Source organism: Benincasa hispida, chromosome 11, assembly GCF_027475165.1.
Source record: "Benincasa hispida cultivar pf3 chromosome 11, pf3_genome.v1.1, whole genome shotgun sequence".
Lineage (NCBI taxonomy): Eukaryota > Viridiplantae > Streptophyta > Magnoliopsida > Cucurbitales > Cucurbitaceae > Benincasa > Benincasa hispida.
In genome coordinates this window covers 27,120,104-27,147,418 of record NC_143488.1, presented here as the reverse complement: position 1 = coordinate 27,147,418, position 27,315 = coordinate 27,120,104, and the positions used below count along the sequence as shown (strand labels likewise).

General features: G+C 36.4%; 3 protein-coding genes across 4 annotated transcripts; all 3 read left to right on the top strand.

The window, feature by feature from the left end:
• The first annotated feature begins 5,602 nt into the window (after positions 1 to 5,602).
• LOC120090611 (uncharacterized) lies at positions 5,603 to 7,626 on the top strand. The gene is made up of 2 exons (XM_039048330.2): positions 5,603 to 5,824; positions 6,625 to 7,626. Exons 1-2 carry the CDS (start codon positions 5,603 to 5,605, stop codon positions 7,624 to 7,626), a joined length of 1,224 nt encoding a protein of 407 aa, XP_038904258.2.
• A 2,313-nt stretch (positions 7,627 to 9,939) lies between these two features.
• On the top strand, positions 9,940 to 10,410 carry LOC120090610 (uncharacterized). Its single transcript, XM_039048329.1, has one exon. It carries the CDS (start codon positions 9,940 to 9,942, stop codon positions 10,408 to 10,410), a length of 471 nt encoding a protein of 156 aa, XP_038904257.1.
• Positions 10,411 to 18,290: 7,880 nt separating this feature from the next.
• Positions 18,291 to 23,222, top strand: LOC120091895 (guanine nucleotide-binding protein-like NSN1). 2 transcript variants are annotated; one of them, XM_039050053.2, is made up of 10 exons: positions 18,291 to 18,556; positions 18,809 to 18,869; positions 18,982 to 19,226; positions 19,390 to 19,501; positions 19,788 to 19,961; positions 20,967 to 21,187; positions 21,489 to 21,753; positions 21,840 to 22,019; positions 22,265 to 22,482; positions 22,658 to 23,222. In XM_039050053.2, the coding sequence occupies exons 2-10, from the start codon at positions 18,851 to 18,853 to the stop codon at positions 22,943 to 22,945; spliced, it is 1,722 nt and encodes a 573-aa protein (XP_038905981.1). In that variant the 5' UTR covers positions 18,291 to 18,556; positions 18,809 to 18,850; the 3' UTR covers positions 22,946 to 23,222. The 2 variants fall into 2 exon arrangements, with proteins under 2 accessions (XP_038905981.1, XP_038905982.1); XM_039050054.2 differs by having other exon boundaries at positions 18,314 to 18,611.
• Positions 23,223 to 27,315: the final 4,093 nt, after the last annotated feature.

Sequence of the window (27,315 nt, the reverse complement as noted above, 5' to 3'; positions counted from 1 at the left end):
TTGACCCAGTCAGTATTACGAACAACCTGTGAAGGGTCGACTGACTAGTTATGGTTATATCGTGTGGACACAAATATATCTACAGTGAGGAGAGTGCAACTATTGAGCTATAGTGGTGTGACTCGATAGTTAATGAATATCGATTAATTCGGTCTAAAGAGTTTAGCCAATTAATCTTAATCGTTAGAGCTCATGATCTCTAGATCCATAAGGTCGCTCTACTAGCTCGTAAAACACAAACACCTTGAATTATTAAATTGAGTGAATTTGGAATGATATCAATTTGAATTGTTCAAATTGACTTTCAAATTGAAAATAGAGTTTTTAAGTTTGAATTAGTTCAAATTCAAATTAGGGTTTGCATAATTATATTTTATATAATTAAAGTTTAATTTATTGAAATTAAACAAAATTGGAGAGTGTATAAATTTAAATGTTGATTTAAATATTAATTACATGAATTAGATTCATGTTTAAAATTAGGTGTGTGATTAATTTAATATTTGATATTAAATTAATTAATTAATTAAATATGTTTAATTAATTATAAATTCAAATTAATTCCAATTTTTAATTCAATTTAAGAAATTGGATTTTGATTTAATCAAATTATGAATTAATTAAATCAGGGTTTTAATTAATTTGGAATTGATTAAAATTATAATTGGAAAATAGGAAATTTGGAAATTTGAAGAGAAAGTGGGTTTTTCCCACAAAACCTCTAAGCATGAGGTGTTTCTCATGCATGAACACACAAATTCCACTTTGAATCCCAAGTAGATGCTGACAATGTAGTTGTTGAAGAGTGCCTGCATGTTAAAGAAGAATAAAACTCCCTCAATTTGGAATTGGAAGGGAAAAAAATTGTTCTTAAGCTGAAAATTGGTTTTCTACAGACTTCATCTTCTTCCTTCCAAAAACCCATAACATTAGCTTACCAAATTCACTCAAATCTGAGTTCCACCACTCAAATTCAAAGCTGAGAATAGTAGAGAAGATCTCTTGGTGGTTCATTGTCGATTTGGAGTTGAATTAACGTGAAGAGTAGCTTGGAATTGGAATATTTCATCAAAGGTATGTTTATTTCAAACCCTCTTGTGAAAGAATTTTTTTAGAACTCAAATTAAATGTAATTAGAGTGCTTATTGATTCTGTTTACTTCTGTTGCATGCTTGTGTATTCCATCAGATTCTACCTGGATCATAGACTCTGGGGCCACTAATCATGTTTGTTCTTCTTTTCAGTGGATTAGATCCTGGCGACAGCTTGAGGCTAGTGAGATGACGATGTGAGTAGGGACCGGACACGTCGTCTCGCAGTGGGAGGCTCCAGTTAACTTTACATAATAGGTTTATCATTTTACATGATGTATATGTTGTTCCCGAGTTAAAGAGGAACTTAATTTTTGTAAAGTGTTTGCTTAAATGTATACGCTCAACTTTTCAATGAATAAAGTGTTTATTCTAAAAGATGGTGTTGAGATATGTTCAACATTACTGGAAAAAAATTTGTATGTGCTAAGACCATAGGCAACAAATTCCCTCTATAACATAGAGATGTTTAAAACTGTCGTAACTCAAAATAAACGACTTAAACTTTCTCCTAAAGAAAATGTCTAACTTTGGCACCTTTGATTAGGGCACATTAATCTCAATAGGATTGAGAGATTGATAAAGAATGGACTTCTAAACGAGTTAGAGGAAAATTCTTTACCTGTGTGCGAGTTATGCCTTGAAGGCAAGATGACTAAAAGACCTTTTACTGGAAAAGGTTATTTAGCCAAAGTGCCTCTAGAGTTAGTACATTCAGACATTTGTGGTCCAATGAATGTGCGAGCCAGGGGAGGTTATGAGTATTTCATCACTTTTACTGATGATTACTCAAGGTATGGGTATGTTTATTTGATGTAACATAAGTCAGAATCATTTGAAAAGTTTAAAGAGTTCAAGGTGAGGTTGAAAACGCATTAGATAAACGGATTAAGACACTTCGATCTGATTAGGGTGGAGAGTTTTTGGATTCTGAGTTCCAAAACTATTTGATAGAACATGGAATCATTTTCCAACTCTCAGCATCTAGTACACCTCAACAGAATGGTGTATCGGAGAGCAAAAATAGAACCCTGTTGGACATGATTAGGTTGATGATGAGTTATGCTTCCTTATCGGACTCATTTTAGGGCTTTGCAATAGAGACCGCAACCTATATCCTAACAATGTTCCTTTCAAGAGTGTTGCTAGGACATCTTTGGAGTTGTGGAACGGGCATAAAGCTAGTTTGCATCACTTCCACATCTGGGGTTGCCCTGCACATGTGCTTGAGGCTAATCCTAAGAAACTGAAACCACGTTCAAGGCTATGCTTATTTGTAGGCTACCCCAAAAGGACATGAGGGGGTTACTTTTACGATCCTAAGGAAAACAACGTGTTTGTGTCGACAAACGCTACCTTCCTTGAGGAGGATCATATAAGGGAGCACAGTCCGAGAAGTAAAATAGTATTGAGTGAACTTTCCAAAGACACTATTGAAACTTCAACAAGAGTTGTTGAAAGGCCTGCTACATCAACAAGAGTTGTTGATGAAAGTTCATCTAGTAAGTCAAATCCACCTCAAGAGTTGAGGGAACCTCGACGTAGTGGGAGGGTTTCGAACCCACCTGTTTGCTATATGGGTTTAACTGAATCTTCGGTATGGTAGTCGATGGCGAGGTTGAGAATCCATTGTCTTATAAGAAGGCAATGGAGGATGTTGATAGAGATGAATGGGTCAAAGTCATGGATCTCGAGATGAAGTTTATGTACTTCAACTTAGTATGGAATTTTGTAGATCAACCTGATGGTGTTAAACCTATAGGTTGCTGATAACTTGTAGAAATACAAGTTATTTATACTGTTTTATTTAGATATTGCGGCTAAAAGAAAGAAAAGTTGCGTCGATAGTATAGAAATTGGCTAAGAAATGTGAAAATTATAAAATGTCGTCAATACACCCACTAACACCATTGTGATGGTAGAAAAGAATGTTCCAGTTTCTGTTTGCAGGAAATCAGTCACCGCATGCGTTCATGGCTCGAAGATAAAGTGAACAACGCATCTACGTCGCATTGCACCCATCAACCGAGAATGAGGAGATGATCAACGCAATGACTGCACATGCGACAATCGATCAAGAGCCCTAGCGATCAACACAATTTCAACCGCATGCGGTGATCGATCAAAGATGTAAAGAGCAACGCATTTGTGGAGGATTCTGACAAGTGTACAGCTTTCAGTTGTGCATTTCTGATGGGTTGATTGCATAACAGAAGGAATTTCTCATTCTGCCATTTTAGGAACTACATAACCATACAGTGAGGACCACATATTCAAAGAGCCAAGTCTCACCTATAAATAGCTTCTGCAAATTCACTGAAAGATATACATGAATACATAGAGACGTGCATATATTGATTCTGAGAGAGAGGCTAGTTTGAAGCGACTTACAGAGTAGATCCGGGCGAACCACGAGATAAGGCCGAGAGGTGAGTCTCCGAGCAGAGAATTCTTCCAATCCTCGTAGTTGAAGCTCTGTGCGAAGGTCAATTCTACCAGGAAAGCAAGCCTAAGAAGAAAGCTTTCCTCTCCACTACTTCCACATGCCGGCAAGTACAACCTCCGTTCAGGATCTGTGTCAAGACGTTGACACTCTTTCTGTATTTGTTTCTAATCTCTATTTCATCATCTGTATTCATCTTCTTTACTCTTTCATTCACAACATGTATCAGACGCTTAATTTTAGTATTAAATGTTATGATAATTTCCATTGTCATCTCTCTGTCTCTTTCCGTACATCCATAATCCATTTTCTCCATGATGTGTTCTTAATCCCATGGTTAAATAGCAAGAATTAAGCGAGTAAGTTAATTTGCGTTAAGGAAATAATTAAGTTTAGCTAAAGCATGCTTGACGGCATCTTCACCTGTGAGAGCAAAAGTGAAGATGTTATTCCGCCTATCGAGAGAGAATTGGAAGAATGCGTTAATTAAAGCAAGAAGTATTTCCAGAGATGGAAACAACCTTGCGTTCATCACGTTCATCCCTGTTTCACCATAGAGATATGGGAACACGGCCGATTACTGAGAGGTGTACGCCAAGGGAAAACGGAACCTTAGTTGCATCTTTAACACAATTGACAAACTTGCAATGTTTTTACTATTTACTCTTTCTCTTTCTGCTTCATTCATAAAGACTTGCCATCGCATACATCGAATTTTTGTATAACTTCACAGTCAGTTCTTGACCTCAGTATCGTGTATCATGTATCTTGTATCGTGTATCATATTAGTTTAGGATTTATTTTATTAACGCATTTTTATTTTCAATGCAATTTATATTTCTGTATAAACCCAAATTCTTTATTCATTATTAAAACCGGTCGCATGTATCACAATAGTAGCGCATTAACGAAAACAATCCCTTTGTTCGACCTCAGATCATTCTGAGATACTTGCGTTGGAATTATACTTGGTTTAAGCACAAGGAAACTTGTGACATGCACTACTCTATCGCATACTACGAGCATATTATTAACAACGCATATATTTAGACCTAGTATGACATAAAAATGTCTTTATCGCAAAAGCACTCGAGCGCATATTTAGCACATCATTCGTTTCATTCATTAGCTATGCATTAGAGTAGTTAAAGAGATTAAATTTATGTCATCAAGTTTATGGCATCATGAATTTGAATCATTTTCATCATCAGTAGTGTGTATAAGAGATACATAACATAACACAGCATAACACTCCATTCGTATCCTTACAAGTTTTACAAGTTTATGGTGCTGTTGCCGAGGAATGGGTAACGGTTAGTGTTGAATACTTTTGTGGTATTTTATAGGACAGATCTCTTTGTACTGGTTGTTTATCGCGAAGAGCAGTCTGATGGTTTATGAGTACTGGAATTGATCAAGAAATTCTAAGCTGACCCAGAGATCAGGTGAATTTTTCGCGCAAAAGCACATCAGAACCAATTTAGGCAAAGAATAAACATGGCAAATAATAATGAGAGGCCCGATGGGAATCAAGGGGTAAATTGGCCAGCGCAAGACCCTGTATTTCTTGCTGCCGACCGCAACATCCCTATAAGAAACTACGCGGCGCCGAGTTTTTATAACTTCTCGCCCGGAATTTCAAGACCCACGGTTGAGAAGAACGCAAGGTTTGAGATAAGGCCGATCATGCTTCAGATGATCCAAAATGTGGGACAATTCGGAGGTCTACAAGGAGAAGACCCGCATGCTCATTTGAATAGCTTTGTAGAAATGTGAAACGCATTCTCCATACCTGGTGTGACTCCTGAAGGAATTAGATTGTATCTCTTCCCATAGGGATGAGGCAAGAAGGTGGGCTCAGTCACTAGAGCCAAATGAAATCAACGCATAGGATCAGTTGGTCGAAAGGTTCATGAATAGATTCTTCCCTCCAGCCGTCAATGCAAGGAGACGGAGGGATGTGTTGAATTTCGAACAGAAGGGTTATGAAACTTTGAGCACTGCCTGGGTGCGATTCAGACAATTAGTGAAGAACTGTCTGCATATCGGGATTCCCGATTGCGTTCTGATGGAGACTTTTTATAATGACTTGGATCAATCAACGCAAGCAGTTGCTGATGCCTTCGCGGCAGGAGGATTAATGGACAAGGCGTATACGGAAGCAAAGATCATCTTAGATCGCATTTCGCAGAATACAGATGAGTGGTTAGATAACGAGTATGAGGAAAAAGGTTTGGAACAAAGAAGAGCAGAAGGTGCCATTGTACCAGCTGATACAATGAACACCTTGGTAGACCAGATGACCACAATGACCTCGCTCCTTCAAACTATGGCTATTCAGCAAGGACATCTCTCTCAAGGTTCAGCACAAGCCAATGCGTTGACACGAGTGGCTGTAGTAAATTGCGTGCAATGCGGAGAAGGACACTCAGTGGAAGTCTGCCTGTTGAATCAACAATCCGTATACTCTATTCACAACGAATCATTCGGCAACACCAACAACCCTAGTTGGTGGAATCACCTAACTTTCAGTTGGGGCGGGAATCACAACTAGGGGTGCCAAAGTAATCATCAGAACAGTCATCATGGGAATCGAGGCAATCCTCTGGTTTTCATTAATCAGAGTGTACAACCCTACGACCAACCGTCCTTTTCTGACACCTCTTGTAGTACCTCGCTGGAAACATTATTGAAACATTATATTGAGAAGAATGAGGCAATTAAGCAATCGCAAGCTTCCTCCCTTAGAAATTTGGAGGATCAGATTGAACAGCTTGAGATCGAACTTAAGAATAAAGCGACTAGTACACTGCCTAGCAGCTCGGGAGCATCGGGGCCACATGGTAAAGAGCAATGTCAAGCAATGACATTGAAAAGTGGCAAGACAACAATCCCCTGCCACCAGTACTAGATTCAATAACAAGGCCAGTAGAGGTAATCATCAATGATGACCAATCAACCACAAACCATAGAACTACCAGTTCAGAAGGAAATACTTCTACAAGGAGTGAATCTCAGCAAGACTTAAATTCAAAATCACTGTAACCTCCAGCTCCTAAAACACAATAAGTAAAGGACCTCAATGAACAGCCAGTTGAACAGAAAGTACGACAGGATCCTCCACCTTTCCCGTCCAGGCTGAGAAAGAAATATGACAGCAAACAATTCCAGAGGTTCCTGGATGTTCTCCGACAATTACATATTAACATTCCCTTAATAGAAGCTTTGGAACAAATGCCGAGCTATGTGAAATTCCTCAAGGACATACTTGCCAACAAGAGGAAGATTGGGGAGAATGAAACGGTCGCATTAACTTATGAGTGTAGTGTGCTTTTTCAAAACAACATCCCCACTAAAATGAAAGATCCCGGGAGTTTCACATTGCCATGCTCGATAAGGGGAAAAGAAGTCGGAAATGCACTGTGTGATTTGGGGGCAAGTATAAACCTAATGCCCTTGTCAATCTTCAAAAAGCTAAATATCAACAATGCAAGACCCACCACGATTACGTCGCAGTTGTCCGATAGATCAATAATGCATCCTGAGGGCAAAATAGAGGATGTACTTGGGCAAGTAGATAAGTTCATCTTCCCTGCTGACTTTATCATATTAGATTATGAAGCTGATATTGAGGTGCCTATCATCTTAGGTCGCCCATTTCTTGTAACAGGGCGAGCACTGATCGATGTAATAAAAGGAGAACTTACCATCAGGGTCGACGATCAGCAAGTTAAGTTCAACGTTCTCAATGCGTTGAAATACCCGAGTGATATGGAAAATTGTCAATATGTTGGGGAATTGCAGGAAGAACATTGGCATGAGCCCCTAGAAGAATCGGAAGAAGAAGACTTTGGGATCGGCGGAATGTGGGAGGAAAATTGCGCCGCAATTCCAATTGAGTATGATTTTGAAACAATCAAGTTATCTGAACGAACAACGCAGCGTACTAAGCCATCTTTAGAAGAACCACCCATGTTAGAGATGAAGCCGTTTCCAGTGCACCTCAAATATGTTTATCTACAAGGCAATAACACTTTACCGGTTCTTATATCTGCCTCGCTGAGCAAAGAGAAAGAGGAAGCACTTATCTAGATCCTAAAAAACAACGCAAAAGCCTTGGGATGGACCTTAGTGGACATTCGAGGAATTAGTCCTTCATATTGCATGCATAAGATTCGTCTTGAGGAAGGAAGAACAGGATCTCTAGAGAGGCAACGCCGTTTGAACCCTGCCATGAGAGAGGTTGTGAAGAAAGAGATAGTGAAGTGGCTTGATGCAGGCATCATTTACCCTATATCTGATAGCAGCTGGGTAAGCCCAGTGCAATGCGTTCCAAAGAAAGGGGGAATGACAGTCATCACCAACAGTAAGAATGAGTTAATTCTTACAAGGACAACCACGGGGTGGAGAATCTGTATGGATTATTGCAAATTAAATCTGGCCACAAAGAAGGACCACTTTCCACTCCCGTTTATTGATCAAATGTTAGATTGACTTGCGGGAAATGGATTCTTTTGTTTTCTCGATGGCTACTCAGGGTACAACCAAATTGCGATTGCACTAGAAAATCAAGATAAGACAACCTTCACGTGCCCATTCGGCACATTTGCATTCCTTCGCATGCCATTTGGACTCTGTAATGCACTAAGTACCTTCCAAAGGTGTATGATGGCAATATTTTCATATTTCTTGGAGGAGTCAGTCGAGGTATTTATGGATGATTTTTCAGTTTTTGACAATAATTATGACTCCTGTTTATCAAATCTTGAAAAAGTCTTGAAGAGATGCATTGAAACTAATCTTGTTCTGAACTAGAAGAAATGTCATTTCATGGTTGAAGAAGGAATTGTGCTAGGTCACAAGATATCAAAGGCAGGTTTGGAAATTGATCAAGCGAAAATCGACGCAATTTCCAAGTTACCACCACCAGTCAATGTGAAAACACTTAGGAGTTTTCTAGGACATGTGGGGTTTTATCGAAGATCTATCCGCAACTTTTCTTAGATCGCAAGGCCCCTAAGTGCGATCCTCGAGATTGACTGCGAATATGATTTTGATGATGCATGCGCCGAAGCATTCCACACGCTGAAAAATGCGCTCATCACCGCACCTATTCTGATTGCGCCGGATTGGACGCAACCGTTTGCATTGATGTGTGACGTTAGTGGATATGCAGTGGGTGCAGTCTTGAGTCAGCGCAAAGATAAGGTTTTGCATCCTATCTATTATGCTAGCAAGACGTTGAATGATGCGTAGGAAAATTATACAACCACGGAAAAAGAAATGCTTACAGTAGTATTTGCGCTGGAGAAATTTCGACAGTACTTAATTGGAACAAATGTTGTGGTGTATACCGATCATTCTGCAATCAAATAACTTATGACGAAGAAGGATGCGAAACCAAGACTGATAAGGTGGGTACTACTCCTGCAAGAATTTGACCTAGAGATTAAGGATCGAAAGGGCACCAAGAACCAAGTCACAGATCATCTGTCAAGATTAGAAAACTGCAAGGTTTAGAAGAAAGAAAAAGAAATTGAAGAAAGATTCCCTGATGAGCTACTAATGTCGATATGCGTTAATGTTCCATGGTATGCGGACATTGTAAACTTCATAGTTTGCGGCCAAGTACTAGAAGACTACACATACCAACAGAAGAAGAAGCTGAGACATGACATTAAGTTTTATTTCTGAGATGACCCCTTCTTGTATTGACTTGAACCTGATCATATTTTGCGTTGATGCGTTCCTGAGCATGAGGCCAAACACATTTTGGAGCTTTTTCATGAGTCTCCTTATGGAGGACATTTTGGGGGACAGCGAACCACCGCAAAAGTTCTACAGAGTGGCTATTTTTGACCAACACTATTCAAGGACGCCCATGCCCATGTTGTGCAATGCGATAGATGCCAGAGAACAAGGAACATGTCTAGAAGAAATGAAATGCCCTTGACTTCAATCTTGGAAATCGAATTATTTGATGTATGGGGAATCGACTTTATGGGCCCATTTCCGCCTTCAGAAGGTCATCAATACATTCTGGTCGCAGTTGACTATGTATCGAAGTGGGTTGAGGCCATCGCATGTGCTAAGAACGATGCGGTCATGGTGGCGAAATTTCTCAAGAAGAATATCTTTACCCGATATGGAACGCCCCATGCCTTAATCAGCGATGAAGGATCAAATTTCATCAACCGCATCATCACCAACCTGTTGACCAAGTTTAATGTCAGCCATAGAGTTGCAACTGCCTATCACCCACAAACCAATGAGCAGGTAGAAATTTCTAACAGAGTGATCAAAACTATCTTGGAGAAGGTAGTCAGTACCTCCAGGAAGGATTGGTCACCCAAGCTCGATGAAGCATTGTGGGCATATAGGATTGCCTTCAAAACTCCAATAAGCATGTCCCCATATGCTCTGGTCTTCGGAAAAGCTTGTCATCTACCCCTCGAGTTGGAACACAAGGCAATGTGGGCAAGCAAAAAGCTGAACTTTGATCTGGCAAGTGCGAGGAAAGTCTGGAAATTGCAGTTGAACGAGTTGGTCGAGTGGCAAATGAACGCCTACGAAAATGCCAAGCTCTATAAGAAGAGAATCAAAAAGTGGCATGATGACCGCATAAGCAACCGAAAATTCTTTGAGGGTCAACAGGTACTTCTATTTAACGCGCGTTTGCGATTGTTCCCAAGGAAGTTGAAGTCCGGCTGGTCTGGGCCATTTCGCATCAAGACTATCTTTCCCCATGGCGCAGTGGAGCTAACAACTGAAGATGGGAGCAACGCATTTAAAGTCAATGGTCAACGAATTAAGCCCTACTACGAGGGTGATGCGGAACGATGCATGGAAACCATCGACTTAGGCAAGCAGGATTGACCGCTTGCGGGAATGCTATTGCGGTCACTCTGAAAAAATTCCTTCAATCAGCATCCCTATATCTATGTTTAATTGCTTTCTTTATAGCTTTCATTTACTGATTTCTAAATTGCGTTAGTTACTGTTTATTAGAATTAACCTTTACTGCTTTATGTGTTTACTTTCAATTTAATTCAATTGTGTATTTCCATGTCGTGTTTAATTTCTTTACTTTTATGCATTAGTAGCGTTGTTCTTAAAATTTTCGTGAATGACTGAATAAAATGATGAACACCGTAAAGTCTTATCAACTTGCGTGTTTGATGAATTAAAAAGAAAAATAAAAATCGGTGTGCATTGTGATGATGGGTACATTTTGCACTAATAAGATACACTTTGCGTCCATCCTACCCAAATGCATTGCGCTGAGGGGTGTGTTGCGCTTGTATGTATTTTTCGCCCGTCCTTAGCAAAAACACACTATGTTGAGGTAGTGTTGCACCAGTAAAAATACCGTGCGCCCGTCCTCCAGAAATGCACTGAGTTAAGGGGTGTGTTGAGCTAATGCATGCGTTTTTGCCCGTCCTCTGCAAATATGCACTTGCGGTAACAAATGCATTGCATTAATCTTTAACTTTGCACCCATCTGAGTAAAATACAAAGGATAATTTCAATTCATTATTTCTATGTATAGAAGCTATTTCTTGATTCTTTGTACATGCTCAAATTTTGTATTGCGTTATTTGTAATTCTTTGTATACTTGGTTAATTTTTAATACAACTGAGTAACAATTATTTCCGTATGTGTTAGCCTCTTATTTATCATCCTTTGTCAATTATTGCGATGTTCTTTATCTTTTATTTTGCGTTATTCATTGTGCTGCCATGATGAGTTATGTGCATACCTTTAGAAACATTTCTGACACTTTGTATTTTCTGACTAACACTTAGATAATTTGTAGCAATAGCACTGCTTTACCTTTTATCCTTCAAGACTTTGCTCAAACCTTCTTTTCAAAATTTTAACTAAGTGTTTGTCTATTCTGTCCAAAACAACGCAATGAGAACCTTGCACATCTCTAAATTTGGGGGTGGAGAAGGTCTGATCAGATGCGATCAAGCGGATGCTGTTATCATTAGAAAATGCGTTCATTGTCAAAAAAAAAAAAATCATACAAACTTCAATGTCAGTGCAAGGGAAAATCAAAACCCCAACCTAATAAGAGTTAAGTCATGAAATGAACCTGCTCGTAGTTGAATGTTCGCATTGAAAAGAGGAAAAAAATGAGAGAAAAATAAGAATATAAGGGACAACTCCTCTGATCAGCAAAAGAAAACTTAGCTGAAAATTAAGAGTTGAAGTTGAGATTGGCACACAACCGTAGTTGGATGTTCGCATGACACCCGTGGGAACAAGCCAAAACGAAGGGTGTAACCATGATCAACAGTCTCTAATAAAATGACGCAAACTAGACCACCGCATACAAACGCACCAAGTTGTTTTTGCAAGAAGAGGTAAACATTCTTTTCAAAACAAGAAAGGAATTTTTTATTAGAGATTTTTTGAATAAAAGAATAAAGTAGGGCATGTTTATGAATTATTAAAGGATAGAACGAAATTGCATTGTTAAGTAATGTTGTGTAGGTGGAGCATTCAGAGCAACCAATCGACGCAGAAGTTAGGATAAGAATTGAGCAATATTGCCTTAGTTGAAGATATGCTTGAGGACAAGCATATATCTAAATTTGGGGGTGTGATAACTTGTAGAAATACAAGTTATTTATACTGTTTTATTTAGATATTGCGGCTAAAAGAAAGAAAAGTTGCGTCGATAGTATAGAAATTGGCTAAGAAATGCGAAAATTATAAAATGTCGTCAATACACCCACTAACACCATTGCGATGGTAGAATAGAATGTTTCAGTTTCTGTTTGTAGGAAATCAGTCACCGCATGCGTTCATGGCTTAAAGATAAAATGAACAACGCATCTACGTCGCATTGCGCCCATCAATCGAGAACGAGGAGACGATCAACGCAATGACGACGCATGCGACAATCGATCAAGAGCCCTAGCGATCAACGCAATTTCAACCGCATGCGGTAATAAAAAATAACATCGCATGCGGCGATCGATTGAAGATGTAAAGAGCAACACATTTGCGGAGGATTCTGACAAGTGTATAGCTTTCAGTTGTGCATTTTTGATGGGTTGATTGCGTAACAAAAGGAATTTCTCATTCTGCCATTTCAAGAACTACCATAACCATACAGTGGGGACCACACATTCAAAGAGCCAAGCCTCACCTATAAATAGCTTCTGCAAATTCACTGAAAGATATACATGAATACATAGAGACGTGCATATATTGATTCTGAGAGAAAGGCTAGTTTGAAGCGACTTACAAAGTAGATCCGGACGAACCACGAGATAAGGCCGAGAGGTGAGTCTCCGAGCAGAGAATTCTTCCAATCCCCGTAGTTGAAGCTCTGTGCGAAGGTCAATTCTACCAGGAAAGCAAGTCTGAGAGGGAAGCTTTCCTCTCCACTACTTCCACACGTCGGCAAGCACAACCTCCATTCAAGATCTAGGTCAAGACATTGACACTCTTTCTGTATTTGTTTCTAATCTCTATTTCATCATCTGTATTCATCTTCTTTACTCTTTCATTCACAACATGTATCAGACGCTTAATTTTAGTATTAAATGTTATGATAATTTCCATTGTCATCTCGCTGTCTCTTTCCGTACATCCATAATCCATTTTCTCCATGATGTTTTCTTAATCCAATGGTTAAATAACAAGAATTAAGCGAGTAAGTTAATTTGCATTAAGGAAATAATTAAGTTTAGCTAAAGCATGCTTGACGGCATCTTCACCTGTGAGAGCAGAAGTGAAGATGTTATTCCGCCTATCGAGAGAGGGTTGGAAGAATGCGTTAACTAAAGCAAGAAGTATTTTCAGAGATGGAAACAACCTTGCGTTCATCACGTTCATCATCGTTTCACCATAGAGATATGGGAACACGACCAATCACCGAGAGGTGTACGCCAAGGAAAAGTGGAACCTTAGTTGCATCTTTAACACAATTGACAAACTTGCGATGTTTTTACTATTTACTCTTTCTCTTTTTGCTTCATTCATAAAGACTTGCCATCGCATACATCGAATCTTTGTACAACTTCACAGTCAGTTCTCGACCTCAGTATCGTGTATCATATTAGTTTAGTATTTATTTTATTAACGCATTTTTATTTTCACTGCAATTTATATTTATGTATAAACCCAAATTCTTTATTCATTGTTAAAAACCGGTCGCATGTATCACAGTAGTAGTGCATTAACGAAGTTCGACCTCGGATCATTCTGAAAAACTTGCATTGGAATTATACTTGGTTTCAGTGCAAGGAAACTTGTGACACGCACTACTCCATCACATACTACGAGCATATTATTAACAACACATATATTTAGACGTAGTATCGCATAAAAATGTCTTTATCGCAAAAGCACTCGAGCGCATATTTAGCACATCATTCGTTTCATTCATTAGCCATGCGTTAGAGTAGATAAAGAGATTAAATTTATGTCATCAAGTTTATGGCAACATGAACTTGAATCATTTTCATCATCAGTAGTGTGTATACGCGATACATAACATAACACAACATAACACTCCATTCGTATCCTTACAAGTTTACAGTTGCAAATGGATCTACAAGAGGAAACGGGGTGCTGATAGGAAGGTGCAAATCTTCAAGGCTAGACTTGTGGCAAAGGGTTATACCCAGGTGGAGGGAGTTGACTATGAGGAGACTTTCTCATCTATTGCCATGCTTAAGTCTATCTGCATCCTCCTATCCATTGCCTCATATTATGACTATGAGATATAGAAATGGATGTCTAGACTACCTTTCTGAATGGTAATCTTGAGGAGACTATTTATATGGTGCAACTCGATGGATTCATAGTCCAAGGTCAAGAGCGAAAGGTTTACAAACTGAATCGATCCATTTATGGACTAAAATAAGCGTCTCGATATTGAGAATGATATAGGTTTACTGACTTCAGTTAAGAACTGGCTAGTGACCCAATTTCAAATGAAAGATTTTGGAGAGGCTCAGTTTGTTCTTGGGATTCAGATCTTTTGGGATCGAAAGAACAAAGTGCTAGCACTGTCTCAAGCATCGTACATTGACAAGATGTTGATCAAGTATTCGATGCAGAACTCCAAGAGGGGCCTTTTGCCTTTTCGTCATAGAGTTACATTATCTAAGAAGCAATGCCCTAAGACACCTCAAAAGGTTAAGGAAATGAGACAGGTCCTCTCTGCATCTGCCGTAGGTAGTTTGATGTATGCGATGTTATGTACTAGACTTGAAATCTGTTACGCTGTGGGGATAGTCAGTAGATATCAATCTAATCTAGGATAGGGTCACTGGACTGCCGTTAAGAACATCCTCAAGTATATTTGGAGAATGAGGGACTACATGCTTGTGTATGGATCTAAGGATTTGATCCTTACTGGATACACGGACTCTGATTTTTAGACTGATAAGAATTCTCAGAAATCCACTTCAGGATCAGTGTTCACTCTTAACAGAGGAGTTGTAGTATGGCAAAGTACTAAGCAGAGGTGCATCACAGACTCTACTATGGAGGCCGAGTATGTAGCGGCTTATGAAGCTGCTAAGGAGGCCGTTTGGCTCAAGAAGTTCCTAACTGATCTGGAAGTTATTCCAAACATGTCTAGGCCCATCACTCTTTATTGTGATAATAGTGATGCTGTAGCGAGTTCCAGAAAGCCTAGGAGTCACAAGCGCGACAAGCATATCGAATGGAAATACCATCTCATCAGAGAGATTGTACATCGAGAGAACGTGATTGTCACAAAGATAGATTCGAAGCACAATGTGGTTGATCCATTTACGAAGGCTCTCAAGGCTACAGTGTTTGAGGGTCACTTTCAGAGCATAGGTATACGGAACCGTCCACGGCTGGACTAGGGCAAATGGGAGTATTGTTGTACTGGGCCTTTTTGTCCTAGTTTATTGATTTGTACTTGTAATTTGCTTGTACACCCCATTAACTTTAGGATAAGTGGGAGATTGTTGGGTTTGATGCCCTAAATTTTGTAGGATTCAGTAGTTTGTAAACACCTATATGAACAAACATATTGTGATGTAATAATATGATATATTTTCTTCACTACAGTATTTGAAATATGAGATATTTTAGTTGCATTAACCATAAATCAATAAACTAAGATCCTTGGTCTATAGTAAACACCTATATGATATATCGTTGTAACTTAAGCATATATGTGATGACATACAAGTGGATCGTTCTCTAAGTGATAACCTAAATGGTCTATAATATACGGATAAATGAGGAAACCTTATCCTATTGACGCTACGAGTGTGGTCTGCTTTATAGATGTTACAAGTGTCGTAAAGTGCTACAAATGGTCTGATTCTGATCATTCATGTATTAGACATGCGAGCGGGATGCTCTATACAAAAGAGTTTGTATAAGATCGGACCACGAAATGTTTAGTCTCGTTATATAACGCCATTCATGACAAAGACTTTCATTTCACTAGGATGACCATAGGTAACATGACCTTAATCCCGAGTGAGTTGGAAACTTCTACCTATGAGGGCGGTCCTTTGATTTGTATGGGTGCGAGTGGCTAGATCGCCGACTCAAACCTACCACTTTAGAGATTCGTCTGATTGGAGAGCTGCGAACTCAACTACATAAGATGGAATTCACTCCTTCCCCGATTTAGGGGTAAAGTAGATAAATTTCTTCCTTAAGGACTAATTCTGGGACTTGAACAATAAATGGCACCATACCTCTTGGCCCGAGAAGGATTTACTCATAGTAGGACTATGATGTATTGTTCATTAGAGGAATCGGTGGTACTTAAGGAGTTAGATGTAATTACAGGGGCAAAACGATAAATTAGCCCAACTGTACTTACGAGCGATTTGTGAATGGTTATCGTACTGTTGATTGGTTATATCCAATGGACACAAAAATATATCTATAGCGCGAAGAGTGCAACTGTCGATCTTTAGTGGAATGCCCGGCAGTTAACGGATGGTGGATATCGTGATTAAAGAGTTTAATCAGTTATTCACGTATCGTTGGAGCTTCAAGCTATAGGTCCATAAGGTCCCATTTGGTAGTTGAATGGATTCATGTTGAGAATCAATTTTTGGGTTAGTTTGAAGTTTTCAAATTAACGAGAGTAAATTTGATTATATATGATATAATTAAATTGCATCAATTATATGAGATATAATTGACTTAATGTATTAGATACATTAATTGGAGGAATTATTATTAAATGCTAAAGGGAGAAAAAGAACTATGGTTTATATATTGCATGAGATGTGATATTAAAACTATAGGTTATGAATATATATTATTTATATTGTAATTAAATCAATTATAAAATAACTGGTTACAATTTTTCCTCCCAATAACCAACTTAGTGGAAAGTTGTGATCAGTTATGGTAACTGATGGATAAAATAGTTGTGATCCGTTATGGTAACTGATGGATAAAATGAAAATTGTTTTCATTTTTACACAAGGCGATCATTAAGCGATTAATAATCGGACGATCATCAGAGATTGCTATATGATAGCTTGAGAGCATACACGATCGTGTAACGAGTTTATACGATAGGCACTTGTTTTCTAAACGATCGAGTACTCAGTCTATATGATAGACTTTAGTTATCACCCATTTACTTGATTGTCTATACAATCTGTCAAATTCCTCCTACCCTCTACCAAAACCTACAGAGACCACAACTCCTGGATTCTCACATTGAGAATACCAAGGTAGCCTTCTGGTGGTGTCTGCTTCCTGTTCGAGGGTCGAGTGAGATTTGTTCTTGTTCGAGGAGATTGCTGAGGCGTGATGTTCGTATTGGTGAACGATCGTGCAGTAAGATCGAGGGAACAAGAAGAAAAGTTCTTCAAGGGTAAGTTCTCTTGATCCTTAGTTATTTTCCTTTTGAAGCGTGCCGTAATTTAGAGTTTATGCATAACTATTACTGTTTGATTGTAAATGTGTATATTCTATCACAATGGGATTTGGAACGATCTTGCTTCCGCTCATGAGCTTTTTGACAAGAGTTCCTTCAATTCCTTCACTTTGAACAAAAACTTCTCTCTCTCTCTAACACCCGAATCTGAAATTAAAATTCACAGACAATGAAGAAGAGATTCAAACATGCAATTGAAGAAAATGAAAGAAAGAGAAGAGATCTATACAGTGATGTACGTGGTTCGGCAAGGAGGTGCCTACATCCACGAGAAGAGAGTTGATTCTTTATTGAAGACTACAAGAGATAAGACTTTTCTATTTTACAGATTTGTACAAAGAATGCAAGATGTAAAACTATCTAGTTGTTTTAAATGTTCAGCTTATATATACATGTTTGTATGGCTGTTACAAATAGTTGTTGAATCTGTTAAGAGGAAAACCAGCCGCTGAGATTATTTTCCTTCAACCTTAAATAGAAACTCAACCTTATTATTATTTTTTGTTGTGATTTTTGTATGTATGACCTAAAATTTTGTTTAAAAATGAAATTTAATCAATTCTTTTCAAAATAAACCTTTCTAATCTTTGGTTGGTGCCGCAAGCTTTTTTTTCGGTTTTTGTTTCTCTTATCATTCTTGCTCATGTGCTCACTTTTCTATTTTTGCTCTCTACACTTGATTTGTCTAACGTCTAGAAAATTTTCACATATTATAACTAGCAAGTTGTAATCGAAGAAACAACTCTACTCATTATCGTCGTTGTCGGGTAAAAAGGTGTGAAAAGAAATAAAAATGTTAAAAGAAAGTTTGAAAAGATTATAAAAACCATGCGAAGTAACATTTTAGACAATTTCTTTTTATCCCAATCTATCAAATTACTCCAAAACTTACTCGGTTTGTAAAATAAAATAAAAATAAACAAAAGGAAGGGAACCTAAAACCCATTCATCATCTTCCTCTTCACGCGGTTCTCCTCCCCTCTTCCAGCAGCATAGTGCCGCCGCCGCCGCCGCCGCCGTCGTCTTTCTTCCGCTCGTGCCGTTACAGCCTTTACGGTTCTTGACCTGAAGAAAAGAGTTTAGAGACATTGAGAGTGTACCTTGTAATTCCTTCGATTCTTCTAATAAAGTTTCGCAGCTCCCTTCTCTACGGTTGATGTAGGCTTCGGCTGAAACACACTATTACAATTCGTGTTCATCTTCTTCTTCTACTTCTTAGATTTTGATAGTTGTACTGTAATCCTTCGTCTTCGCCAGTTTGAGAACACCTGGAAATTAATTTCTTCGATTGTTTGTTTTCTTTTGCCTGAAATTGCAATGTGTAATCCATTAACATTTATATTTGTTGATTATAGTTGGGAAGAAGATAGTGAAGACCATTTACACAAAGCCCGAAGATGGTGAAGAGGAGCAAAAGTATGTGGGTTCTATTTAAAATTTTGGAAATCAACACATGTTCTTTTGTTTCCTGCAGCACAAGGATAGCACTTGTATGGTTTTCTTCTCTGAGATGGTTTATATCTTGTAGAGAGTAAAAGCAAGAGGGTTTCTTTAAAGAAGAAGTACAAGATCATTAGAAAGGTGAAGGAGCATCACAAGAAGAAAGCGAAGGAAGCTAAGAAGCTAAGCTTCAAGGGTAAGAGCAAGGTTGAGAAGGACCCAGGAATTCCCAATGACTGGCCTTTCAAGGAACAGGAGCTCAAGGCTCTTGAAGCTCGTCGTGCTCGTGCTCTTGATGAGATGGAACAAAAGAAAGCAGCCCGGAAGGAGAGGGTATTACAATTTTGAACACATTTTATCAAAGACGTGTTTTAGATTTTTTATGATGTATATATTTATGTGCATGCGAATCCGCAATTGCTTATTGCTGTTCCATTAAATATAACATTGTTGCTGTAGCACTTCACTGGTAATTTAACTATATAATCTTGTCCAGGCACAAAAGAGAAAGTTGGGATTGCTAGATGATGATAATATGACTTCTGTTGAACAAAGTTTAGGAGAGAAAAAAGATGAAGACAACTCTGTTGGGCCTGCGCGGGGTTGTGGTAGGTTGTTTTCTATGAAGACTTTTGGATAAAAAATGAGAGTAGCCCCCAGGGGCATCCCCGTTGACATAGGGCTTGGGGTCTATTGGTTATACCGGCTTAGAGGTCCCAACTCTAAACCTTTTGGTGAGCTTAAAACCAAAAGCCCTAGGAGGTGGGTGTTGGTGCCCTCGGGCATAGGGGAGCTGACTCAGGTTAAACAGATAAAGAATGAGAGTAAACAAATTGGGATCTTCATGTTTATCTTCTTACATTGGGTTTTTGACTAGAAATATCAAATATGCAGATAACTCAGATAGAGCTTTCTACAAGGAATTGGTTAAAGTTATCGAGGCATCAGATGTTATCTTAGAAGTTTTGGATGCACGGGATCCCCTTGGCACCCGTTGTATTGACATGGAGAAGATGGTGATAAAAGCGGGTCCTGATAAGCATCTTGTATTATTACTGAATAAAATTGGTAAATTTCTTTCCCTTGTGCCATATTTCTTTTGTCTAAGAATTAAGAAAGATATGAAGAAGCATGGAGATGGCAACACAGTTATCTTAATTCATTATTTCTATCATTTCCTCCAGAGTTGGTATATAGATATGATTGAGATGTTTTTACTACAATTTAATTTCATTTTTATCTTCATTTCAATAACTTCATACTCATACTAAAGCATTTTAAAGTATGAAATTGTGAGGGTTTTAATTAGGGGTATATGGGTAGTAGGATAATGGTAAAGGGTATTATAGGTAATTAACTAGTGGTGTCTTGGTTATAAATAAAGGGAGTGATAGACCCTAGAGATGTGGATCATTTTGGTGAGAGTTTCCATTCTGGTATTTTTGAGAAAGAGTAGCCCTCTGCACAGGCTATGGTATATTGTAATTTCTTTATTGATATTGCAATGTAGTTTTATCTTTAGTGTTCTCTTGTATTTTCCATGTTTGGGTACCAGACATAAATCTGCTTATTAAAGTTTAATATGAGAGTAGACAGCGATTGGAAATTTTAAGAAGTTAGGCAAGTAGCCTATATTTCTAAATGATGTAATCATTTAAAAGTCATCATAAAGCAGTTAGGTAATCAATATGTTTTCTTATAAGAAAAATAAAATGAAGGTCAAGTATGCTTGTGCTTGTACATTATATATGTTTTTTTTTTCCCTTTTCATTGTTTGTATTACATATTTTTTGTTGCCGTGTGACTGCATTGTGACATTGTGTCCAAACCAGTAAAAGATGTAAGACTAATTTTTGTGTTTGACGAGTTCTTTTTGGTCACTTATAAGTTAACCAAGTGTTTGTAACCAAGTGTTTGTGTTTTCTAGTTTGAGCTTAATTTGCTCTTAATAATATGAACTTAGTGAGAAGGTATTTCTAGTTAGATATTCTCTTAACTGCCTAAGAAGTTGCGTATTTATCTTCATCTATAGCAGTTACAACTTGTGTTTGTATTTATATATTTTCCTTACAGATCTTGTCCCTCGAGAGGCTGTTGAGAAGTGGCTTAATTATCTGAGAGAAGAATTGCCTGCTGTTGCCTTCAAGTGTAGCACTCAAGAACAAAGATCCAACTTAGGTTGGAAATCTACAAAAACATCCAAAACAAAAACAAGTAATTTGTTGCAGAGAAGTGACTGTCTTGGAGCCGAAACTCTTATTAAACTGTTGAAGAATTACTCGAGAAGTTATGAGGTACTTTTAAGGTTTCTGGGAGTTCTATTTTCACTTTCAAGAATTGACTACTTTGTTCTATCTTATTTATTGTTACTTTGTATCTGAAAGCCTGATATATTTAATCATTCCACTGATTTTTATGATAATTTGTAAACATATATATGCATAAAGAGGTTGCATTTTCTTTTTGCCTCCATAAGATTAGTTTTGTAATATATTTTTTATTATTTAATTGAAAGTTATCTCTGATCATTTTATGCAATTTTTCTTTCTAATTTTGGGTAATTGATGTGATCTTTTGTGTATTTCTATTTTGCAGATTAAAAAATCAATCACCGTGGGTGTCATTGGCTTGCCTAATGTTGGCAAGAGCAGTCTTATTAATAGTCTGAAGAGATCTCATGTTGTCAATGTTGGTGCTACGCCAGGATTAACAAGATCAATGCAAGAGGTCCATCTAGACAAAAATGTCAAATTGTTGGATTGCCCCGGAGTTGTAATGCTAAAAACTAAAGAAAATGAGCCATCTATAGCTCTTAGGAATTGCAAAAGAATAGAGAAGTTGGAAGATCCCATTGCTTCTGGTATATTTGATTCTGCAATGTTGTAATTACCTTCTATGGTCCTTGAGTTTTAATTCTAAAGCTTAATTTTCTATTGGATATCACAGTGAAGGAGATCTTGAAGCTTTGTCCTTCCAAAACCTTGGTAACTCTTTATAAGCTTTCAAGCTTCGATACGGTTGATGATTTTCTGCAGAAGGTAGCTGTTATTCGGGGCAAACTTAAGAAAGGTGGTATTGTGGATGTTGAAGCTGCTGCTAGAATTGTTTTACATGACTGGAACGAAGGTATATCTTTTCATTTTTCTTTAATTGTGTTAATATTAGAAAAGACACATTCTAAACTTTCCAATGTGAAAAGTGCCAAATCAGTTGGACTTTCTCCTAGCTAACTACTCTAGTTGGCACTGATAAGAAAGAAATTAATTTTATTGTTAATTTTAGGGGGGGAAAGAAAATGGCAGCTGCCATATGAAATATAAATTAATTTTTCATAATCTGATTTTATTATTCTGCTTGCTCGATTATCATAGGTAAAATTCCATATTATACAATGCCCCCAGTTAGGAATCAAGTAGAACCTTCAGAGGCAAGGATCGTTTCAGAGCTCGGGAAAGAGTTCGATATTGATGCAGTTTATAGTGGTGAATCATCATTCATTGGAAGCCTAAAATCTGTGGATGATTTCAATCCTGTCGAAGTTCCCCCGAGTTGTCCGCTGAAGTTTGATGAGAGTATGCAAGAGCAAGAGGTATGGCTCTAAATCTTTTTTTTATATAGTTCACTAATGTTTATTAGACACACTTGTGATTCCCCTTCCCTCCATGGTTGGAGATTTTTGCATCTTGTTCAAAGATCTCACTCATAGCATGATGATTTTCTGTTTACATCTGGGGTTTATTATACTTCATTATTTTACAATTCAGAATGGGAATGCTCAATCATCTATGCAAGGCGACGAAGTCGTCCTGGAGAATAAGATGGATAATAGCGAGGACGAGTCCATGGAGCAGGAAGACGACGACGAGGGCAAAGGCAAGGGACAAGATGCAACTAGTAGGCAAAATGAGAAGCTGTATTCAGCAGAAGGTATTCTGAATACAAAAATGAGGAGAGCAGAGAAGAAGAGAAAAAAAGCTAATAAATCATCCGTGTCTACGGATGATATGGAAGATGATGACTATGACTTTAAAGTGGATTTCAAAAAGAAGTGATCGATTCCCTAAAAGAAAAACAAGAATCACAACAATGAGGAGAGGAGCCAGGTTGGTTGGCATGGAAATCAAAAGCTTATGCTATACTTGCGGGTGTAAATTCAAAGTTTTGTGTTATGATTTCTATTTAAATTCACTTTCTTTTTTTTCATAGAATTTTTGTCCTTAGATTTTTGGTTCTAATGTAAGCAAATTTTGTTGGCCAGTGAAGAAGCATATTGGAAATGGAAAACTCTGCTTGTGCCGAGTTGTAATCAAATTACAATCTGATTTTTGACTTTGGTTGGCCTTCATTTTCTTTCTATTGATTGTGTTGCTAATATGAAATAATCAAGTCTACTCAGAATAAAATATGGTTAAAATCTTTCTTCAAACAAATAAAAAATAATAATAATTATAAAAAAAGAAATGAGGAAAAAGGGTTGAAATCTCATTTCTGGTCTTTGAAGGTTTAATTTTAAGAAATGTCTATTTAATCCATAAATTTAATTAAAAAAATGCAACCATTATGATCCATAATAGAGTTCAAACCCAAAAAGATTCGGACTTGAATTTGAAATATGAATTCTTAAAATTTGTTTGGTAGGCAACGTAGATTCTCCTTTATGTTTTCAGATTCAAGTTTAGTGAACATGTGTTTTGTTGATAGTTTGGATTTTATTTTCGAAAATTGTTTCCTGATTTTATGATCCAAACAATGTGAATTCTGAAAACAATTTTTTATGTTTTCAGTATATCTGGATTTTGAATTTAAAATATGTAATATATTATATAGTATATAGTATATGATATTACAAAATAATAATTATACAAATATTTTAACATAAAACAAGTTCTTACATTAATTAGTAATAGTTTATATTCAACCTAATGTTTAACGAGTAACTAAATATATTTTCAAACACATTTTGAAAAATTTGTTTAAATTGGAATTTAATATCTGAATCTATTGCCAAACATATATCTAAAAACATGAAATATAACTCTATTTTCCTTGAATCCCCTGTTTTCAAAAATCTGTTTTCAAATTGACTATCAAAGAGACCCTATTTTCTTACATCTCTTGTGACTTGGCGGATCCATTCAGTATGCTTTATTCTCATTCACATGTTTCCTAATTAAATTTTCAAGAGGTCACCAACATAAAACTACTCCAAGCCAAACATATTTAACTTTAGTGATGCGAATTCAACCATTGAACTATTGCATGTACCTGAGGGAGCAATTACAAGAAACATGACAAAGAAGATTCAGGAGGCTTTCATATTGCATCTTCAAAAACTAGCAAAACTTACAAGAACCGACAAATAATTTTGAGCCCAAATTTTTATATAATGTTAGCTCAATGAGCCAAAAGAACGACCTAAAGATAGTATAGAAAAAATCCTTTAGTTTGAAAGATAGCACGATGAACAAAAAAAGTATGCAAATTTTGTAAAGAAAATACTGTCAAGTGTGCACTGCATGAGAAAATGTGAAGTCAAACTTTGTCAAACGTGTAATTCAACTTTGCCCCCTTCTAGAGGGGTTATTTAATACAATTTGGAGACTATCTACTTTTTTAGTTTGCACTTTGACTAATTAACTAGTATGCAATTAAGTTTTAAGTTCCTAGGTCTTATTTTCTGCAATTTGCAATTAATTGTATTTAAATGACTTTTGAGTTCTTGATCTATGCACGATCTATCGACCTTTAAAATGTGACTTGTAATTCTTCTCAAAACTCAAATTATTAATATTAAAAAGCTTGTACTTATTCAACCTCTTTAGTGTTGTTTTTTCTTTCAAATCTAGCTTTAGATTTGATGGTTAAATCATTCATTGGATTAGTTTTGATCAAATAATTCTAAAATGAGTTGTCTTAGGATATTTGAATGATCTTCATGGATTTTAAGTTCATCTAAGAGTTATTCATCCTTCTAACTAAGCTCTTGCTTGGAATCAATTCGTTAAATGAGTTATATTTGTGCGAGTTTGTAACGATACTAGAAGGACCTCTAGCTTTACATCCATCGAGCATTATGGCGCTTATCATTTAAAGTTTTTATGATTGAGCAACTGAAAAATAGATACACCTTATTGATATAAATTTGCTATAGATCCTCCATACTTTATATCCTTAAGATCTTCTCATTTGAATGTGATCTCAGTTCATTTAACATTAGCAAATAGGTTACAATGTGATCGGTTAAAAACAGTTACAGAGTAAATAGGAATACATGGCTAATTATATAGTCAAATTAGACTATATATTTGACAACATGACCATAACTTAACCATAATTGATATATTCATTTATTTGAGGTCGGAGGTTTAAATCTCTCTAAACCATATTTATTTTACTGAAAAAAAAATGAACGTATATAATCAAATTACACCAGAGAAATAAACAACAGGAGAAGAGCAAAAGCTCTCTAATGATTGCAGATGGATTGGGTTGATAGCACCAATAATGATATACGATGGTCTCAACAACTTCGAATTTGGTGTATTTGGGATACGTTTTTCATTAAGAAAAAATAAAACAAGCAACTAAATATATATTATTTAAGAAACTTTTCACAAGATAAAAAAAAATGTCAAACTATTTATAGAAATAGATTTTTTTTTTTTGATAAACGTTGATACGTAGTATCAATCATAAACTTTTATCAGTTTCTATTACTGATAGACAATGATAGACTTCTATCATCCTTTATCAAAGAAGATTAAATTTTGTTATTTTGTATAAATAGTTTTTCTTATTTTTCTATTTTTGAAAATCTCCTATTATTTATTTATTTGCGGTTCATCAAATTTATTAAAAAAAAAAAGGAAAAAAAACTTCAATTTCTGAGCTTAAAACAATGGTTTATGATGAATATGTAAATAAATACAACATTTGCAAAACATAGTTAGAAACTATTTAAGTTCATATATGTTAAATTTGTAACTTAACAGTTGCTTTGAATTTGTTAAAACTCAAATTAGCACTTTCTATTACACATTTACAACAAAATTCAATCTAGAACAATAACATTAACATCTTTCAAGAAATGCAATCTATAAAAGATAAAATTGAAATGCTCGAAGATTAGAAGAAAAGTTATGTTTTATGTTGAAAACAAAATAATTTTTTACTTTGATAATTGTAAGTTGGGAGATTGAACCAGATAACATATACAAAAAAAAAAAAAAAAAAAAAAATCGAAAAAAAAATGGTTTAGAGACCTACCCTGTCCCTATAAAGGAAGTTGAAACTATGCTCCACACTAGTCTTGTAAAAAATAGTAGGGAGTTTATCACATTCTCTTCTTCAATCTGAACTTTTTGTATAAATCTAAAACACTTAGAAAATCAATCAAAATAAGCCTGGAAAGTTTTTGAGTGTGATAGTGAGGGGCTTTTGATGGGGTGGACAAAAAAGAATGAATACGTGTTTGAGCAAAATTGTGTTTAGATTTACATAGGATCATTCAAGTAGTCTTGATCAAGCTATCTTGTGGAATGATTTGAATCATGAGTTTAGAAACAAGTGGAGTAATTTGAATCATAAGTTTAGAAACAAATTTTCTTTACTTATGATCTTGATCGTCAAGGTAATATGTTCCAAAACTTTTTTCTCGGATAGATTTCATATTATTGGGAGGTTTTTGAGTATTAGATCGATTTAAAGGTCTTGTTCCTCAATAAAGTTGTTAGATTCAATCTTCGGGGGTTTCTTAACATTTTAGATACTCAAAATGTAAAAGGACCCAAGCGCTCTTAGAGAAAATAGTGTTTATTCTTTAAAGATCTTGATTGTGAAGTCGCTTGTTGTCATTTCATATCATTTTAGATATTGATCTATCTCATTTAATGAAAACTTAAATTCCACTTGACTTGTCTTAATTCAACTTTTTTCATCGTAAATTTGGATCGCATGCAGTGTTTATTCTTAGCATCTTATCTTCAAGTTCATATGACATAATTAAGATTCTTCCATTCTAATCATTCTCTCTTTCTTCTAGATGAAGTGTCAAGAATGAACATTACTGATGTCCAAATTTACAATAAAAAGATGTTGCATTAAGTGAAGTCAAGTGGAATTTAAGCATTTAAGGAATAAAGAATTCAAGTGGAGCTTCACAACTCTTGGATGGTTCCAAATTTATGGATTGCTAATTAAAGTGAAATAAATTCGGATTTATGATATCTATAAAAAAAAAGTATCTTCAGCTTTTAAGTCCTTTTTACGTGCTTTTTATGTTACATCTACATCAGGGCTAAATATGGTCATCAATTTGAAAGTCACAACCCTTCAAATTCCTCATAGAATATCTAGGTTTTATTTTGAGGTTTGAAAATGTAGAATTTCGGGTTTTATACTTTTTAAGCTTTTAAGTATTGTG

Excerpts from the sequence above, each read along its gene's own strand:
- LOC120090611 (XM_039048330.2), top strand. The coding sequence starts at position 5,603 with ATGGAGACTTTTTATAATGACTTGGATCAATCAACGCAAGCAGTTGCT. Across the intron at positions 5,825-6,624 it reads CTGATACAATGAACACCTTG|CCAGTTGAACAGAAAGTACG; the intron begins GTAGACCAGATG and ends CTCAATGAACAG.
- LOC120091895 (XM_039050053.2), top strand. Across the intron at positions 19,502-19,787 it reads TGGGCCTGCGCGGGGTTGTG|ATAACTCAGATAGAGCTTTC; the intron begins GTAGGTTGTTTT and ends TCAAATATGCAG. Across the intron at positions 21,188-21,488 it reads ATTACTCGAGAAGTTATGAG|ATTAAAAAATCAATCACCGT; the intron begins GTACTTTTAAGG and ends TCTATTTTGCAG.
- LOC120090610 (XM_039048329.1), top strand. The coding sequence starts at position 9,940 with ATGTCCCCATATGCTCTGGTCTTCGGAAAAGCTTGTCATCTACCCCTC.